Source organism: Plecotus auritus (assembly GCF_963455305.1).
Source record: "Plecotus auritus genome assembly, chromosome: 4".
In the NCBI taxonomy this organism is placed as follows: Eukaryota; Metazoa; Chordata; class Mammalia; order Chiroptera; family Vespertilionidae; genus Plecotus; species Plecotus auritus.
Window position 1 is genome coordinate 101,689,748 of NC_137775.1, and position 18,104 is coordinate 101,707,851.

The 18,104-nt window shown below is 57.9% G+C and overlaps 2 protein-coding genes across 6 annotated transcripts; both read right to left on the reverse strand.

Moving 5' to 3' along the window:
* Positions 1-136: 136 nt before the first annotated feature.
* Positions 137-6,249, reverse strand: CFB (complement factor B). 2 transcript variants are annotated; one of them, XR_013960315.1, is made up of 18 exons: positions 5,910-6,204; positions 5,590-5,823; positions 5,078-5,263; positions 4,779-4,952; positions 4,474-4,575; positions 4,259-4,395; positions 3,853-3,991; positions 3,408-3,539; positions 3,058-3,159; positions 2,829-2,966; positions 2,312-2,409; positions 2,081-2,198; positions 1,438-1,591; positions 1,270-1,346; positions 989-1,101; positions 761-893; positions 635-701; positions 137-339 (listed from the first exon to the last, which is right to left on the reverse strand). XR_013960315.1 is itself a non-coding variant. In XM_080663427.1 (18 exons), the coding sequence occupies exons 1-18, from the start codon at positions 6,043-6,045 to the stop codon at positions 190-192; spliced, it is 2,373 nt and encodes a 790-aa protein (XP_080519553.1). In that variant the 5' UTR covers positions 6,046-6,249; the 3' UTR covers positions 137-189. The 2 variants fall into 2 exon arrangements, 1 of the variants encoding a protein (XP_080519553.1); XM_080663427.1 differs by having other exon boundaries at positions 635-684; positions 5,910-6,249.
* A 195-nt stretch (positions 6,250-6,444) lies between these two features.
* C2 (complement C2) lies at positions 6,445-17,642 on the reverse strand. Of its 4 annotated transcripts, none has more exons than XM_080663521.1 (18): positions 17,290-17,642; positions 16,894-17,100; positions 15,998-16,183; positions 14,280-14,453; positions 14,106-14,204; positions 13,811-13,944; positions 12,502-12,640; positions 11,821-11,961; positions 10,552-10,641; positions 8,510-8,650; positions 8,258-8,352; positions 8,058-8,172; positions 7,811-7,976; positions 7,655-7,731; positions 7,425-7,516; positions 7,149-7,275; positions 6,952-7,001; positions 6,445-6,810 (listed from the first exon to the last, which is right to left on the reverse strand). In XM_080663521.1, the coding sequence occupies exons 1-18, from the start codon at positions 17,333-17,335 to the stop codon at positions 6,634-6,636; spliced, it is 2,256 nt and encodes a 751-aa protein (XP_080519647.1). In that variant the 5' UTR covers positions 17,336-17,642; the 3' UTR covers positions 6,445-6,633. The 4 variants fall into 4 exon arrangements, with proteins under 4 accessions (XP_080519647.1, XP_080519648.1, XP_080519649.1 ...); XM_080663522.1 differs by having other exon boundaries at positions 13,820-13,944; positions 17,290-17,437; XM_080663523.1 differs by lacking the exon at positions 15,998-16,183 and having other exon boundaries at positions 17,290-17,556.
* Positions 17,643-18,104: the final 462 nt, after the last annotated feature.

Here is an 18,104-nt window from a genome sequence, read left to right on the forward strand (position 1 = left end):
TCCCTCAGCCTCTGGTTTCTCAGCGCTTGGGATTGGGTTGAGCCTTTTACAACGGCTGTTAGATTTTACCTCGTTTGTAGCAAGATGGCCAGTGCACCTTCCCCACTCCCTTACCCCCAAGGATGTTGAACACAGGTGTTGTCACAGCTGTTTTAATTTGATCCCATGCCCCTTTCCAGCAGGAAACCCCTATAGAAAACCCAGGTCCTCATCATGGAGTTTCTCCTTGAGCCAGGGCAGCACTTGAAAGAGGTTGATGTGAAAGTCTCGGGCGTGAGCAGGTACCTGCAGCTTGTTGTCTTTGCAGACGTCCACTACTCCCCAGCTGATCACACCAACCTGCAGCGGGCATGAGGTTGCCATGGACCATTTGGTAGAATTCCTCTGCACCCCAGGAAGCACAGCTGCCCCCCATGGCACCTGCACAACCTGGGAGAAATAGACTAGGGACCCACTCAGTCCTGTCCTCTGCAGCAGCCAGGCCACCCCGTGGTCCCGACCAGCCGGTTTAGGGGGATTCCTAAGGCGAGGCAGCTCTGCCCTCCCTTTTCTAGCAACATCTGTTGACCTTTCCTGCTTTGGGCCTGTGCTGACCACTTGGTGTCTCCTCCCGGCTGGGAAAGGGGAGACTTACTTGAATGAAGCGACTCCTCTTATGAATAATCAGGGGGCCACCAGAATCACCTACAGGGGAGGAGAAGCTGCAGCGAAACTCCTGGGCCTCAGGAACTAGCAGCTCCACCAGAGAGCCTTTTCTCACCTCTGCAAGTGTTGGGGTCAGCGTAGGGATCCACCCCTCCAGTGCAAAGGAACCTGGGGGTGACCACCTCGGAGATGGCCTTGACTTTTTCATAGCCTGGGGCCTTCTGAGCATCTCTCTCACATGCGGCTTTCTGTAGGTGGGGAGGGAAGCGTGGGGAGAAGGATGAACAAGCTCGCTCAGGGAGAATCTGAGCTGAGGACCTCCTTAGGGTCCCACATTTCTCACCTTATCCCCATTCTTGATGTAGACCTCCTTCCGAGTCAGCATATTCTTCCTGTCCTTGGACAACTCAGACACAAACAGAGCTTTGACATCCTTTGCAGGGAGCAGCTCTTCCACTGGACAGATGGACAGACTGGGTCATTTCAGCACTCCTCTCCCCACCATCTCTGCAGCTCCTGCCGCCCTCCGTAGGGCTGGGGCTCAGGCAGGCACCTCCAGCTTCCCTCATGTCCCACTTGTCTCCGACTCTCACCCTAGTGCTCTTCTCCCTGAACATGTCTTACTCTGTTGCTGGCAAGTGGTTGACAGTGGAAGCCTCAAAGCTTGATTTGTGCCCTCAGTGCAAGGGAGACAGATGGGCCTGTTCAGGAGTGAGAGGGAACAGATGGCAAACGGCACCCCCAGGCCTCCAGCCCCACCTCACACTCTCCTCGGGGAGCCAGACGCCTGACCTGAGAGTCTTGCTATACTGCAGCTTCTTCTTGAGCTTGATCAGGGCCACGTCATAGTCATAAAATTCCGGAATTCCTTCTGCTTTTTTCCCATTGATGTTGTACTTGGGGTGAAATAGAACTTCTTCTATGTCCAAGTCCTGCTTCTTTCCTCCTAAGGTCGGAGGGGAGAGGACCTCTGGGCCACCCACTTCTCTGTGGCAGCCTCCTGCCTCTGGCCCCATGCCATCCCTTACTGATCCAGCGTATAAAGCGGGCGGGGTCTTTTTCTGCCAAGGGCCATTTGGATACTTATAACATCGTTCATGGACCATACAAAATTATCAAATTAAATATCGGCCTGCGAAATGAAGGGTCCTAGGTTGGATTCTAGTCAAGGGCATGTACCTCGGTTGCAGGCTTGATCCCCAGCCCCTGGGAGGCAGCAAACCAATGTGTCTTTCACATCAATGTTTCTCTGTCTCTCCCCTTCCACTCTGTCTTAAAAAGATGTCCTCAGGTGAGGATTAACAAGAAAAAAAAGTTTGCTATATTTGGTCAAATGTTTACCTCATCCCTAATGCCTTGGCAGGGCCAGACCAAATGATTTTTTCACGGGCCAGCTGTTCCCCACCCCTGGTGTAAAGGGATGCATCATCCTTACCCACTTGGACCTTGATTGAGTGTAGCTGGTCGTCCACTGTGAAGCAGTGCGCCGCTGTCAGCACGAAGTACTCAGATACCACAGCCCCCATGCAGTTCTCGTGTGCATTCGGAGGGCGCTAGCAAGAATGGCAGGGGGGGAGCTCGCTCACAAACACCCAACTCTAGCATGGACACTGCCCTCCTGCCAGAGTCCTCCTCCCACCCCCACCTCCCAAGACGCCATGCTTACAATGACTGAGATCTTGGCCTGCCATGGTTGCTTGTGGTAATCGGTACTGTCCTTGTGCTCCCAGACCATGCCGCAAAGACCCAGAGTCCGGGTTTCATCTAGCAAGAAAGGAGAGGGCGCTGAGAGCTGGGGCGCTTCATCCCAATGGCAGCACCTTTGGGGAGGGTGCCGAGGCCCGTGAGGAAAAGGGAGAGGCAAGGGCATTCGTTTACTTGTACTGAAGACCTGAAACCACTGGTACAGTGGAAAGAATTTGAGACTAAGATCGGAGACTTGAATGGTTTTAGGCCCAGCGCACTAGTTTGCTGTCCCTTGGCCTCTGTGAAACCAGGGACTTGAGAAAGGTCTCGTGTCACTGGGAGCTCTGATTCTAAATGGACGTGCCAGGAAGCAATTGTGACACTACGGTGGAGCCAAGGAGAGGCCTTCCCGGCTGCCAGGGCTTCGGGGGGAGTGGGAAGGAGGGGCCTGGGAAAACTGAGCTTCCTGACCATCCTTCATCCTGACATCTGCCTACCAAGCATTTGGAAGAAAACATCCTCCAGGTTTTCCATGTCCTTGACTTTGAACACGTGTTGCTCTTTATCTTTCTTGGAAGCCAAAGCATTGATGTTCTCTTGATTCACCAGAGGCCCAACCCCAAACACGTAGACATCTGAGGGAGAAAGGGGAGGGTGAGGGTCCACGCCGGGGTTGGGGGGCAGGAGCTGAGAAAGCAGAGTGCTGGTCCTGGGCAATGGACTCACCCAGGTACTCTTCCCTTGGGTTTTTGCGATCTCTACCGATGTCCAGCAAAGCCCGGATGTCGTGGATGACAGGGACTGGGTCCCCGCCCATGTTGTGCAAGCCTACAGAAGAGACAGACCGTGAGGGGGCAAGGGAGGGCCCAGACAGATTGCCCACAGATAGTGGCACGTGGCTGGGAGGCAGGTTTGGAAGTGACAGATCACAGAGTCCCTCGTAAAATGTCACAGAAAAGATCATGGTTCAGGCCTGTTGCTGCTCAGGGCCCCACCATGAGTCTAATGTTATATGTGGACTGAAGGGCCACACGCGAGTGAGGGTGGGGAGTCGGGCAGGAGAGAGCCCTTCTGACCATCAGTCATGAGGATGATGACGTGGCGGGTGCGGTTCCAGCCCTCGGGAGGGGTGTCCCCCGCCCAGCTCATCATGTTGTACACTGCCAGGAGGGCCTTCTTGGTGTTGGTCCCCGTCTTCAGTTTGTGATCTGTGGGCAGGAAAGGGATTGTCACCTCCTGTCTTCCAAGCCATCCTTGAACCCTGAGGCCTGTCAACATCCCACATTTTCCAACCTTTTAGTTGATTGTCATCCCACTGACTGCCCTTTGCAAGTGACTCTCTCAGCCCCCAGCAGGTTCCCACTCACCTGCTCCCGTGGACCCTGCTGTCAACCATGCCCTGCACAGTGGTCCTCCCTGTCCCCAGGGGGTCTCACACAACACCCCTGAACCTTTGACCTCGCTGACGCCCAAGTGAGTGAACTTCCCACCATCCCCTCCTACCACTCCCTGACTTCTGACCTTCATAGCTGATTCCGTTGAGCTTCTCTGTGACCCAGGCTGCATTGCTGCTCTCTGCATCGGACACTCTGATCAAAATGTTGGTGTCTGTGGCATATGTCACTAGACCATATTTTGGCTTCACCCCGTAACTTGCCACCTGAGGGAATCAAGGGTAATGGCATTGCAAGTAGAATACTTTGCTGAGATGGGGCAGGTCCTGGTAAGAGACTCCAGGGCCAACTGGTCACTTGGGTTTTCAGGGGCGTCTGTGTTAAAGGTGAAGAAACTGCTTCAAATGAAGGGAAGGGAGGATGGAATAGGACCTGAGGATTTTCTGAAACCCGGGGGCTCAGAGGGGCTGCAAACTGGGGAGCTCGTCCTGTGTGGCCCACTCAGGGTCCCCGCATTAAAGGAGGGGCTCCACCTTCTCAATGAAGTCTCGGAGGCAGTTCTTGGCGCCTGTGAAGTTGCGCGCCCCGATGCTGTCGGATCCATCCAGCACCAGGTAGATGTTCATGGAACCCGAGGGGTCCAGGACAATCTTCCTCTTCTGTTGTTCCCCTGCGTTCCCCCAGAGACACTCAGGCTCCCCTGCCCTGCCCTCCCGACTCCCACTCCACCTCCCATCCGCCTTCACACCTGGGCTGTGCCCATCCTCAGCGTCCACGCTTTCTATAGTCTCTGTCAGGGAAGACAGGAAGGCTTCGGCCACCTCCGCAGGGGTGTCGTACATGAAGGAGTCTGGGAGAGGTCAGAAAGCAGGTCAGATGTCTAGGAGGGTCAGCAGCACAGGGACCAGAACGCGGTGAGTTTCCAGAGTGGGAAGGGCTCAGCAGTAAGTTGTACAGGGATGTTTAGCAGGGAAGGAGACAGTGCCCTGGCACGGGGACTTGAGGCCGAGAGAGTAAGACCTGACCCAAGGGCAGGCATGAGTCAAGGGTCACCTTGGCAAGAAGGCTCTGTTCCACTCCAAGAGCCACCTTCCTGGCAGGTTCGCCGCTGGGAGCCACGCAGAGTGAGTCCCCGGCTGCAGTAGTAGGTGACACTGTCTTCAAGGCGGTACTGGCCGCCCACCTTCCTTGTGCCAATGGGGATGCCTGGGTTGGGGCAGTACCCCGCTGAAGAGACATGAGACAGAGTGAGGGCCGAGGCCCGTGGGCAAAGCAGCGCCCAAGAGTGACGAGGGTCCCTCGGGCTGCGGCACGGGCGGGGACAGGCCACCGTGGGGGAGCCATCTTCTCACCTCCATTGTCACAGATGGCTGTTTGCCCGTCCCACCGACCAGTCACTTGGCAGGTGCGATTGGCAGAGCCCTGGAGAGTGTAGCCATCATAGCAGTGGAAAGAGATCTCGTCGCTCAGATTGTAGTAGGGAGCCCGAGGCCAGTACTCCCCATTCTCAAAGTCCTGTGGTCGTGGACAACGAATTGCTTGGGGGAGGGACAAGTAGAAGTCACTGAGAGGGAAGGGCTGCCCTTTGGAGCCTCCCTCCCGGTCTCAAGGCCCTGTCGCTGAGAGAAAGCGCCACTGCTCTTCCCTCCCACCCTGAGCGTTCTGTCTGCAGGGCCACCTGGGACAGGGCAGGTGCTGAGGAAAGGCTGGTTCCCTCCTCCTCCCTCCTTCCGCCTTCCCCGCTCCAGCCCCAGACAGCTCCTACACCTGCTCAGCCCAACTTTCAGCCCACCTGGCCATCGGGACCTCGGCCGCCCGGCTCCAACCCTCTGCTGGCCCATGCCCACCCTCCCTGCCCTCCAACCTCTGCATTCCGCCTTCTTGACAATCTTTTGGTCTTTGGTCTGCAGGGCACTCCAGGACCCTGTGGATCTGCAGGTGCGAGCCTGCACAGGGTATGGGTAGAAGCCAGAGGGACACACGTACTCCAGGGCCTGGCCCTCCTTGAGAAGCCGGAAGGAGCCACCTTTGATCTCTACGCCCTCCAGAGAGCAGGGGCGTTGGGGCTCAGCCACGGGCAATGGCGTGGTGCCCACACCTAAAGAGACAGGCTGGTAAAGCCTGGCCTGCCAGGCCCAGGAGGGATGCTGGGGCAGCAGGAGCGGGGCAGTGACCCTGGCTTACCTCCAGGCAAGAGACCCAGGACCAGGGTTACGAGGCAGAGCCAGGGGCTGGGGCTGCTCCGCAGGGCCCTGGAAGGCGGGAGCGGGGCTGGCGCTGGAGGCCGCGCGGCCTTCCCGGGCTTGGGCTGCATGGCCATTTGCCTCAGCGTCCAGGCTGAGACTGCAGACCTGGGCCAGGGCGCACTCCCTTCCCCTGCCCCCCACACCTCCAGCCTTTTATGCAATCGGAGTGCTGGCACCTGCCGCTCGCCCTGCCCACCCTACCCACATCACTTTCCGGAATGTCCAAGAGGGAGAGCCCCACTGAGCTGCCAGTCCAGGAAATAGAAACTCCAAGCCCCACCCTTTGCTGCCCAGGATCCAGGACTCTCCCTTCAACAGCTCCCCTTGCCACAGTTCCTCCCCAAAGAGCCCAGACCGCCCCCCTGTTGACCCGGTGCGGAGCAGAGTCCCTGTTTGTCCAGCAAGGTCTCTGACCTGCTCCTACGGTTCCTGGAATCACTCCTGCCTTCCCCGCCCCCAGGCAGAGGCACAGACAATGTGGAAATCAGATTTTTATTAATGTCTAAAACTGGGAAATTCCACGTGAAAGTGAAAGGAGAGTGAGTGGGTAAAGCCGAGGGTGGGTGGGCACTGCCTAGGCGAGGAGTGAGGAGGGTCACGGGGTCTGAAGGCAGAGACGCAAAGGAGGCTTGGAAGAGGACACAAAGGGCCAGTGGGCACGACTAGAGGGGCAGGAAGTGCAGCACGCCCCCCAGGTGCTGCCTCAGCCAGGGCTGCAGGCGGAAGAGGCTGATGTGGAAGTCGCGGGGTGGGGGGACCTTGCCTCTGGGGGCTTTCTTACGGGAGTTTCCACTGGAACTGCCACAGGGGTTGTAGAGACCCCAGCTCACGAGGCCCACCTGGAAGAGAGAATGGACAGGAGGCAGCCACGGGCCTAGCTCCAAGCCCATCCTCCTGGCTCCTGCAAAGGCCTCCCTGTCCCCCCCACGAGGCCCAGATCCTGTAACCCAGTCCCACGAGCTTCTCCCCTCTCTCCTCACCTGAAAAAACCTGAATCTCCGCTCAAGGAAAACCGCGCCTCCAGATTCTCCTGCAGAAAGAAGGGACAGAGGCGATGGCGCTGACTCACACTGCTCTGCTCGCATCAGCAGGGCAGTGCGCCGTCCTGGCCGCATACTGGCCACAGGGCCCTGGGGCCTGCCTGCAAGAATGCCGGGGGCGGGGGGGGGGAGCTCACCCCTGCAGGGATGGTCATCATTCTCCGTGCCACTGCATAGGAACTGGTCTGTCACTACCTCTCTGACATTTGTCAAGTTGGGGAACGCGGTTTTGTCTTGGGAAACGACCTCAATACAGCTTGTCCACTGCAGTAGGAGTGGAGCGAGAGAGAAGGCTGGGTGAGCAGCCAGGGCGCCTCTCTCAGATGGAGAAAGCAGCCAAAGTTGCAGGGGCAGACAGACATTCTGGGTGACCCCGGGGGACCCGCCCCCCAGCCCACACCTGAGCTGCTCACCTCCGTCCCTGTCTTGAGGTTAATGTTCAGTGTGCCCCCATTCAAGGCCACAAAATGAGCAGGAACACTCAGCTTGTTCAGAAGTTCATTCTCTACAGGCAAGGAGAGAGGCGCTCGTGCTGGCCCCTTCACTCGGACCCAGGCTCCTGACTTGGGGACTGGAGCACAGCTCATGTCATCACCCCCAAGCCCTGGCCCCAGCTCCTCACACCTGAAGCCCCAGCACTCACCGTGGTCCCGGCAGGTGCTGCCCGGGGGTCTCCGCAGGGCCAGGTTGGCCCCCACCGTGCAGGGAAGGCAGATGGGCCTGGGGAGAAGCAGGGGTCACACAGGCCCGTGCTTGGTGCCCCCCCAGGGCTCCCGGAGCTCTGCCCCAAGGCCAGCACCTGGCATGGGTGGACACCTTCACTCTCTGGGCCAGCTTCAGCAGGGCGATGTCGTCCCCGAAGAACTCCAGGATGCCCTGCTGCCTCTTGGCAGAGATGTTGAAGCCGCTGGAGATCACCACCTGCTCTATTTGGAACTCTTTGCCCAAGTGGGAGTTGGGATCCCCTGGGAACAGTGTGGCAGGTTAGGCTGGGCCAGGGCTCCTGAAGGGGCAGGGGCTTGGGACAGGGGCAGGCCCTTCCGTACCCACGGTGACCCTCCACAGGGAACGGTCCTGGTCAGCGTAGCGGAAGCAGTGAGCGGCTGTCAGGACCCACTGGTCCGAGATGAGGGCCCCCCGGCAGGTCTCCCGGCTCTTGGGCTACAGGGGAGCAGGGGGTCTTCAGGGACCCTCGCCCACGGCGCTTTCACCTGTGCGGTCCCAGCCTCAGCCCTCCTTCCCCTACCTTGATAGTGACATGCCAAGGTGTCCTCTCCTGGGCAGAGGCATTAGCTGACATGTTCCCCACCCCACATATGGTGTCCACAAGCTGGGAGACATCTGTGGGTGTGAGGAGCGGATGGGGCAGGAGACAGGGGAGGGGCACTGTGAGCAGGTTCCCAGCCGCCTCCCACGCCGTTCCCCCCAGCCCCCCCCCCCCCCGCTCCTCCCCGCCCCCCCTTCCTGCGGGGGGCGGGGTGGTGAAGGAGTCACTCACCCAGCATGTGCTCAAAGACCTGGCGCAGAGCCTTTGCGTCCTGCAGGATGAAGGCGTGCCTCTCGCCATCCTTCTTAGAGGCCAGCTCGTTCAGTTCTCGCCAGTCCACATCCAGCTTGCCCACCCCGATGGCGTAGATGTCTGATGGGGGGAAGAAATCACCAGGATCTGTGGCTGGGAGCCACCTGCGAGGCAGGAGGCTGCATTCAGAGCTCACTGTCCTGCAAAGCCCTACATGACCCCCCTCCGCCCCTGCCCTGTCTGACTGCATTTCTTTCCACGGCTAGCCCGCCAGCCCATCCAGCCACAGGGCCTCCGTGAAGCCCTCACGCTGCAGGCTCTCCCGCCGCAGCCTCTGCGTAGGCCGTGCCTCCCCCTGGCCCACTTCGCCCCGGATTTCCCACTTGGCTCATTTCCTTACCTTTTTAAGCCTTGACTCAAACATCACTACTCAGCCGTCCTTCCCGCCTACTGTCTGAAGGCGCAGTGCCCCAGGCACTCCGTGCCCTGCCACCACTGTACCTTAGCACCTGTCACCAGCTACCGTGCCCTGTGGCTTCCTTATTTCTCTTGTTTAATGCCCACCGTGGGTAAAACTGTGTCCCCCAAAAGGATATGCTTAAGTCCTAACTCCCAGGACTTGAGTGTGACCTCGTCAGGAAATAAGGTCTTTAGAGATGTGATCTAGTTAAGATGGGGTTGCGCTGGATTAGAGTGGGCCCTGATCTGATGCTGGGTCCTTGTAAGAAGAGCGAAGGGGATGTGAAGACAGAGCAGAGATCGGTTACCCTGCCCCAGCCCAGGGCCCTGGGCCCCTGGAAGCTGGGAGGCAAGGAAGGACCCTCCTGGTGCCCCGGAGGAGCCTGGCCTGCGGACACCTTGCGTTTGGACTCCCAGGCTCCAAACGCGTTCCTGTTGTTTTAAGCCCTCAGGTCTGTATACTTGGTTGCACCTGTCCTGGCAAACCAACGCACTGTCTCCTCCGGAGTGCTGCCTGCCAGAGGCACGTGTTCCGTTCACCCTTAGAACAGCGCCTCGTCCTGGCGGCCCTCGCAGTCCTTCACGCGACTAGGTAAACAGGAGCCAGGGCCGGCCTGGAGGCGAAGCACCGGCCGGGCCTCCTCCCCTCCGCACACAGAGGCCCGGCCTGGAGCCCTCCCTTCCCGAGAACCGCCTCTGGAACCACCGCCCCCCCCACTCCTCCCATGCTTCTCGCTTTGCGCCTTCCTGGCCCTCTGCTCCCAGAGGGCGATGCAGCGTGGGGGGGGGGGGGGGGGAGGCGATGCTCAGACCGGGAGAGGGTCCCCCTCTGGCAGCACCTGCTCTCAGCCCCGCCTACGCCCCACGAGTTCTCTCTTTCCCTTCAGCTCCTGCTTCTTTTTAGTGAAGTGCTTTGAGCATTTCACCCTGGCCCAGCGGTGCTAAGGCGTGAGGCGTGGGGTTTGGGCTCTGCCTTCCCTGGCCAGAGTTTTAAAGAGGAATCTGTCTCCACTAAGGGCCAGGTCAGGCGAGGCACGCTGCCGGGGACAGGGGAAGGAGGCGTTGGAGGCTCAAGGCCTTCCCTTATCTGGAGCGCTTCTCTCTGAATTCTTTTGTGGTCAAAGGTCAGTGCAATTTGTATTTCGTCTGAACCTGAGGAGTTGTCCGTTAGCGCCTGCAGCTGCCAACGCTTCCCTGGCTTATCTGCACTACACCCAGGGACGCGCCAGGGACAGTCCCCAGCAGCCCCCCCTCTTCCTCCTGGAGAAGCTCATGCAACATAGAGTGTGGGAAAGGAGGAGGAGGAGAAGGAAGATGGCGACCCCAACACACAGTTTCTCTGTGCCTGAGCATTTGCCCCTGTCGGCCTAGAGGTCCCCCTCTAACAAGTGAAGAAACTGCCGCCAGCCACAGCTAACGGAAGATGACACCACGGTGGACACTCGCCACCTTCACACAGAATGACGGGGGGCGGGGGGCTCCACAGAAAGATGCTGGGACCCAGGCTGTGGGCCTCGTGCCCCTGGGGGGCAGTACAGCTGGGGGCAGGGGTGGGGGCTCACCCAGGTAGTCGCTCCTCCTCTGGTTGATGTTCAAGATCTCTTTGATATTGTCAACAGCTGGCTTGGGAGAGCCCCCGATATTGGACTTTCCTAGAACAGGGAGGGAAAGAATTGCTCGTCGGATGGATCTATCAGGACCCCGGTGGCCCAGGAGGCATGGGGAGGCATTCACCTGGGACCCGCAGCACCTGCACTTCTACCGAGTTTTACTGAAAGGCTGTGTCGCAGGCACTGGGCCACGAGCTTCGTTTACTTTAATCTCCTTTAATTCTCACGAAGCCCCAGGAGGTGTGGGTACCCTCATTTCATAGACAAGAGCACAGTCCTGATGGGTGGCAAAATGTGGGCAAAATCAAGAGCTCGATGGCAGAGCCCAGATCCACGGCAGAGTCGCCTTCCGAGGCGCCTGGCCTTCACGGTCCAGAGCCGCCCCATCCAGCGCACACGAGGTGACCTCCAGGTAGTGATAATAACTAGCATTTATAATCACGGAGCACCTTTACGCAAACGACTTAAGTTTCTCTCCACAAAAATTGTGCAAGGAATGGAAGGCAGCTAATGTTTTCATCACTGTTGTCCTCGTCATCACTGTTGTCACTATTTCTACTTGATAAGTAAGAAACAGGCCCAAGTGGCCCAGGGAGAATCAGCATGCAGGTCTATGACCCTCCATGATGCTCCTGCTACTGTGCCAGAGACGATGACCCCCACAGAGACGGTGACCCCCACAGAGACGGTGACCCCCACAGAGACGGTGACCCCCACAGTGATGATGGCACCCACAGAGACGGTGACCCCCACGGAGACGGTGACCCCCACAGAGACAGTGACCCCCACGGAGACGGTGACCCCCATAAAGACGGTGACCCCCACAGAGACAGTGACCCCCACAGAGACGGTGACCCCCATAAAGACGGTGACCCCCACAGAGACGGTGACCCCCACAGAGACGGTGACCCCCACGGAGACGGTGACCCCCACAGAGACGGTGACCCCCACGGAGACGGTGACCCCCACAGAGACGGTGACCCCCACAGTGATGATGGCACCCACAGAGACGGTGACCCCCACGGAGACGGTGACCCCCACAGAGACGGTGACCCCCACAGAGACAGTGACCCCCACGGAGATGGTAACCCCCACAGAGACAATGGCACCCACAGAGACGATGACCCCCACAGAGTCGACGATCCCCACAGAGACAGTGACCCCCACAGAGACGGTGACCCCTACAGAGACGATGACCCCCACAGAGACAATGGCACCCACCATCTGTCAGAAGGATGATGGCGTGTCGGATTTCCTCCCAGGCCGCGGTGCTCATGCCCAGGCGCTGCATTTGGTTATTCATCATGATGTAGACACTGTCTAGTGCCTTGTAGATGTTGGTCCCGGTTCCATTTTCATGGTCTGCAATATGCAAAGCGAAGGGGAGAAGAAAATCACCCTATTTCCCCACCAGCTGAAGATAAATTATCCGCTTGTTGATAAATTCAGACCCTGGATCCCAGGCAGAGCTCTGGCACCATTGCCTGCCCAGGCATTCAGAGCCATTCCCCTAGAAGTGCTCATTGCATAACCTCAACCCACGGCCACGCTGAAGTCCCCAGATGCAAAGATGGGGTTTCCAGATGCACACTTGGCTGTTATTAGCGTCTGCGGCCTACCCTGAGGGAGTTTACCACGACCTGGGAGACGAGCACTGAGCCGCGAAAACCAGGCGTGTGGCTCTGGCATCAGGGGACCAGGCCTGCGCGCCGCCCTGGCTGTGCAGCACACTGGAGGAAGGCAGGGGCTGGCGGGGCTGGGACCCCCACCTGAGTCTGAGGAAGCAGAGCCCTGGAGCCCTGAGACTTGGTTGCCACCAAGAGACCCCTCTCTCTAACTTGTCCTGATCGGTCTGCTGCAGACCACCCCTCCCGCTTCCACCTTCGTTGGGTGACACCACACCTTCATAGTTGATGTTGTCCAGACTGTAGATCACTTCGGTCACATCCCGGGAATTGTCATGCAGGACAGACAGGATGATTTTGGGCTCTGACGCAAAGGTGATGATGGCAACACTCACATTGATCTCAAAGCTGAAGATCTGTGAAGGGAAGTGAGAGGCAGGAGGCAGCTGATCAATGATTCTCTCATCATTGATGTCTCTCTCCTTCTCCCTTCCTCTCTGACATCAATCAAAATCATACGGGGGAAGACACTGCTGCTAGGAAGAGCTCTGAAACCGGTGTTTGCTGACCATCTGCTCTCTTTGATGGGCTCGCTCCTCTTTCATCTTTTTTATTTTTTTATTTTAGAGACAGAGGGGAGGGGAGAGGTTGACTTGTGTCCCACCCATTTCTACATTCATCGGCTGACTCCTGTCTGCGCCCTGCCTGGAGACCCAGCCTGCAACCTTGGGTATTGGGATGATGTGCCAACCAGCTGAGCTACTGGCCTCATTTAATTTTCACAGAAACTCGGTGAGGGAGCACGAAGGTCCCTACTTTACACACGAGGAAACTGAGGCTTGTTGCCTTCCTGGGGTCACACCACTAGTAAGAGGTGGAGGGAGGATTGGAACCTGTTGGTGCAACCCTGAGGCACCCAATGGTCATATTTTGCAGTCTTGTGGCTTAGTAAGTGACTTAAGTTTAGGTCCTAAGAGAGACTCTAAGGAACATAGAAACTCTTTCTCTAAAGTGTAGCGGGGAGAAAAAACATATATCTATATAAACTACTGTGAGAAGCATAAATACCAAGCAAAGTGTGGGCAATGACTCTAAACCATGGCTTCCAAATGCTTCTGTTTGTGTATCTCATTGCAGGGACTTGGAGCACATCCCCAATAGAGGTATATGTGCTTGTAAACTATACTCATGTTCATACCGTGTATCACTGTAAACACACAAAATATTGAAATGTTTTCAAATTATTAAATATTAAGTTATTGATTTAAATTAAAATTATTCAACAGGTATACCAGTATTTTTCTGCCACTCCCAGTGGGTTATCTGGTGCACCTCTCTGGGAAGACCCCTGTTCTAGAAGATGAACTCCTGGAAACGGGGACCTCGTGTTGTTCATCTTTGGTGTTCCCCAGCACAGCACCCAGCACCCACCAAGGTGCCTGATACATAGTAGGTGTTTGTGGAACAAAAAATGTGACCCTATAAATTGAACCCATGATTCCTCATGGCATGGGCAAGACTCCTTGAAGGAGGTGGGCTGTGAGGGGGTCTGAGCAGGGAAGTTCTGTACACGTCTGGCCCCTGACCCTGTCCACCATGAGGGTGGCGCTGTCCTTGAAGATGCGGAAGTCTTCTTCCTTCACGCTCTGAGAGGCGTCCAGGAGCAGGTAGAGGTTCAGGTGACCAGATCGCTGGATTTGGATTTTCCGGCCCACGCTTTCTGGGAGAAATATGGAGGGGGGCGCTCATTTCTACCCACGACCTGCTCTCTTGCCAAGGGGCTCAGGCCTCCCCTGCTGTCAGCTTAGCCCTGCTGCGCCCAGTGGAGGCCGAGCCCCGAGCAGCCTGCCCAGCCGCCTGCTGTCCGCCACCAGCACTCACCCTTCTTCTTCTGGGTGGGATTGGTGGATCCAAGCAGGTGGGACAAAGAGGTGCCCAGCGCAGGGGCCACGTCCTCAGGAAAGTCATAAGAGTAGGGTTCTGTGGGAAGAGCCACTGGGGTCAGCATGGGGGCCGGTGCCCAAGAGTCTCGGGAGGGGCAGGGCAGCTACTCACGGCGGCAGATGGGCTCGGTCCCGCTCCAGACCCCACTGCCCTGGCATTCCCGCTCTGCCGACCCTGTCAGCACCAGATTCGAGGAGCAGCGGTAGCTGACCTTGTCCCCAAGGCCAAATCGGGATCCCGTCCGCACCGAGCCCACGGGGATGCCTGGGCTGGGGCAGTGGCCGGCTGCGAGGGAGCAGAGGGAGAGGGAGTAAGCAGAGACCCTCCTGCGCGGCCTGGCCCCGCTCACTGCCCTCTCCCTCCCGTGCACCCCCGCTCCCCGGAGCCTCTTCAGCAGCCGTGGTCTCCCGGTGGGTGTGGATGGGAGCCTTCAGGAGGGCCAGATGTTTGAGCTCAGTGGCCTTGGGTGCCAGCGAAGCCTCCCAGGCCCCCCGGGACTCGGGCTGCATCCACCCCAGAACCCGGGGCAGTGCCAGCAGAGAAGCCCCTCTCAGGGGGGACGCGCTCTGCCTCAGCTGCTTGAGCCAGCACTAAAGGGGTGGGCGATTCCAAGTGTCAGGCAGGGTGTGGCCCACCCACCCCGCGGCATCACAGGATGTCAGTGAAACTCCTGCCCCTGCCGCCTGGACGGTCATGCTGCTCCCAGACCACACGCTCAAGAGAACATGTGCATGCACTGAGGCACAGGAACGCTCACGGAGCGCCACTCATGGCCGCAAACTGGAAGTGACCCGAGGCCCAGCACCAGGATGCAGTCACGACCTGGCCACCTATGTGACACCCTCCTCCAGGCTGAGGACAGGCTCGCCTAACCCTGAAAGCGAGCGGGAGCGGTCCCGGCGCAGGAGGGCGGGCCTCCTGGGATGCAGGCGTGTCCTCTCTCCGGTGGTGGTTACATGGGTGACAGGTGTGTAAAAATTCATCAGGCTGCAACTTAAGATTTGTAGACTTTTCTGCAGGTAGATTTTGCCTCGATTTTCAAATAGATTATACTTGTGTTTGAATGAATGGCTACTTGGCAGAGTCCAGGGCATGCGCCTAGCTGACAGCGGGGCCACGGGTGCGGGAACGGCCCTGCCATCTCATGGATTGTCTTCTGAACTCTGCGCCCAGAACTATGGCCCAGGAAGCTCCCAAATCCCACAGGCAAATGTGGCTCCAGGACGCCCGGGAGCGCCACTCTGTCGAGCAGAGGCCTCTGCGTGCCCTGGGACAGTAATAACCGTGACGTGGGGTACGAGGCACTACCAGACCCTGAGGCTTTCTAGACGCACACTAACGTCAGCTGACCCCATCCACACGACACCCCGTCTCCTCTCAGCTTTCACCTGGGAAACGAGGACAGCCAGCACCCTTACAAACCCATTTTACAGATGGGAAAACTGAGGCATAGAGAGGATACATAACCTGCCCCAAGTCTGTCAAGGTCAAAGGCAAGCTTGGAACCCAACCCGGTTCCAGAGGCAAGCCACGTCGGCACGACACTCTCCGCCTATCGTCCGTCCTCAGCCCTATGGGGTCTGAACACCAAGCAGGCTTTGAGGCGTCTGGGAAAGCTGGACAGAGTGTGGAGCCTGTATGCCAGAGCTGAAGCTTGGAACCAGCTGCCTTGGCCCAGGCTCCCTCCAGGCCGGTGATGTGGGGGGGCCTGCCGATCTCAATTGACCAAAATCCAGGAATATTACTTTGACCCTCGGAACACCAGGCCCTGTCCCACAGAGGCTCCCTGGAAGGCCCCAGACCCATGCGGCCATCAGCCAGGCACTCACCGCCATTGTCACACATGGCCGTCTCCCCATCCCACATGCCATTGGGGCGACACTGCCTCACAGGTGAGCCCCGCAGCACAAAGCCATCCTCACACTCAAAGCTCAGGTTGCCGCCCACGGGGTGGGACCCCAGCCGAGGGGTGTACATGCCATTCTCAAAGGAAACTGGAGCTGGACAGCGAACAGCTGCAGAGAGAGGGGGGATGGGGATGTGGGGAGGAACCGGGAGCACCTGGGCTGGCACCAAGTGGTGGCGTTCCCCGGATGCATGGGGATAGCCCGTGGCTGCAGATTAGGTTGGTGCCTGTGCAATTGCTGCTGCTGCTGGTGGTCTCACACCATTCAACCCGAAACACTGATAAAAGCCACTTCTCTCAGCTGCCTCCCCCACTCCCCCAGGGTCCCTGTCTCCCAGGAGTGGGAAGTACAATGCGGTCAACTGTTAAGTATTTTGGAAAGCGTCCTGGCCTGTAGCACCCCACAATCTCCATCAAAGCCTGCCTCGCCTTAGCTGGTTTGACTCAGTGGATAGAGTGTTGGCCTATGGACTTGGGTTCGATTCCGGTCAAGGGCACATGCCCAGGTTGTGAGCTCGATCCCCAGTGGGGGCGTGCAGGAGGCAGCCAATCAATGATTCTCTCTCATCATTGATGTTTCTATCTCTCTCCCTCTCCCTTCCTCTCTGAAATCAATAAAAAAAATATTTTTTTAAAATCTTTTTTAAAGCTTGCCTCCAATACCCTGCTAGGGGAGTGGTGATCCCGCTATTTGTGAAGCCCTACGGAAAAGGCTTTGTCCCTCCCATGCCACTCAGGCCGGCTAAGACCCACGCGGAGCAAATCCTCAGTAGAGGTTCCCCGAGTGCAGGGTGCCCTGGGCGAGCTCAGGAGCCTCACGTTTGCAGACCGCCTTTGTCAGCCGGGTGGATTGCGGTGTCTGCCAGCGGCCGCTGCTCAGGCACAGCCTGGACGTGGGGACTGGGTACCGGCCCAGAGGGCAGGAGTAGACGAGGACACTCCCAGGGGCCCAGCCGTGGCTGAGGGTGAAATTGCCCCCAGAGATGTTCACGTTCTGCGGACAGGAGGGTGCAGCTGCAGCCAAGCCTGTAGGAAGGGGACAAGACACAGAAATGGAGAAAGAGGAAGGCACGATCCCAAAGGCTGGGCAGAAAAGGAAAGCAAAAGGGACTGTTTCCAGCATGGACACCCATGGGGGTGGGGAGGGGGCGGCACGGTGGCCTCACCCAAGGACCCCTCCCGCCCCGCCCCGCTCCTTGGCTCCCTGACTCCTACCTGGGTACAGGGACAGCAGGCAAAGCAGAGCCCTGAGTGAGCCCATGGTGTCCACCTTCGGGCAGCAGAGGCAGTGAGCCGGGAGAGGGGAAAGGTCATCTGACTTCCCGAAAACGGAGCTGGCTCAGCAGCTGCTTCGGTTGCTGCCAGAGAAGAAAACTAGGGAGTGGCAAGGGGGGTGGCCTCCTGCTGGGAGAGAACAGGCAGGGGCTGGGCACTGAGCTGAGGGTGAAGCCTGTGTCCTCCTCCCAGCCGGGCCTTGGCACCTCCACCGGCCTCGCCTCGGCCTACGGACTGGAGGGTCCTGGCTTCGCGCCACCGCCCCGCGCGGCACAGCCACGCACACACACTCTGGCATGAACTGTCTGAAGTGCACAAACCTAGCAACCATCCAAGATGTTGCAAAACCACTTACTCAGTTTCCGTTTTTTTCTGGGCTTCGCCTGCCACATGGCTTCTTGAGAGCCTGGGCTACTGCCATCTTCTTGAACATAAACCTCCAAGAGATTGAGACGCATTTTCTCAGAACTTCTTCTTTTGTTTTGTTTTTTTCTAAATATATTTTTAATTGATTTCAGAGAGGAAGGGAGAGAAAGAGACATAGAAACATCAATGATGAGAGAGAATCATTGATCAGCTGTCTCCTGCACACCCCCTACTGGGGATCAAACCCACAACGCAGGCCCTTGGCCGGAATCACACCCAGGACCCTTCAGTCCACAGGCCAACACTCTATCCACTGAGCCAAACCAGCCAGGACCTCAGAACTTTTTCCCCCTACTATTCTTTTTTTTAATTATTATTGTTTAAAGTAT

Coding starts and splice junctions, on each gene's coding strand:
- C2 (XM_080663521.1), bottom strand. CDS start 17,335: ATGGGCTCACTCAGGGCTCTGCTTTGCCTGCTGTCCCTGTACCCAG. Junction 8,651..10,551: donor GAGGAGGAGCGACTACCTGG/GTGAGCCCCCAC, acceptor TCCCCCCATCAG/ACATCTACGCCATCGGGGTG. Junction 6,811..6,951: donor GGAGATTCAGGTTTTTTCAG/GTGAGGAGAGAG, acceptor TCTCTCTTCCAG/GTGGGCCTCGTGAGCTGGGG.
- CFB (XM_080663427.1), bottom strand. CDS start 6,045: ATGGCCATGCAGCCCAAGCCCGGGAAGGCCGCGCGGCCTCCAGCGCCA. Junction 4,953..5,077: donor AGCCATCTGTGACAATGGAG/GTGAGAAGATGG, acceptor ATGTCTCTTCAG/CGGGGTACTGCCCCAACCCA. Junction 2,199..2,311: donor AGGCCAAGATCTCAGTCATT/GTAAGCATGGCG, acceptor CATTCTTGCTAG/CGCCCTCCGAATGCACACGA.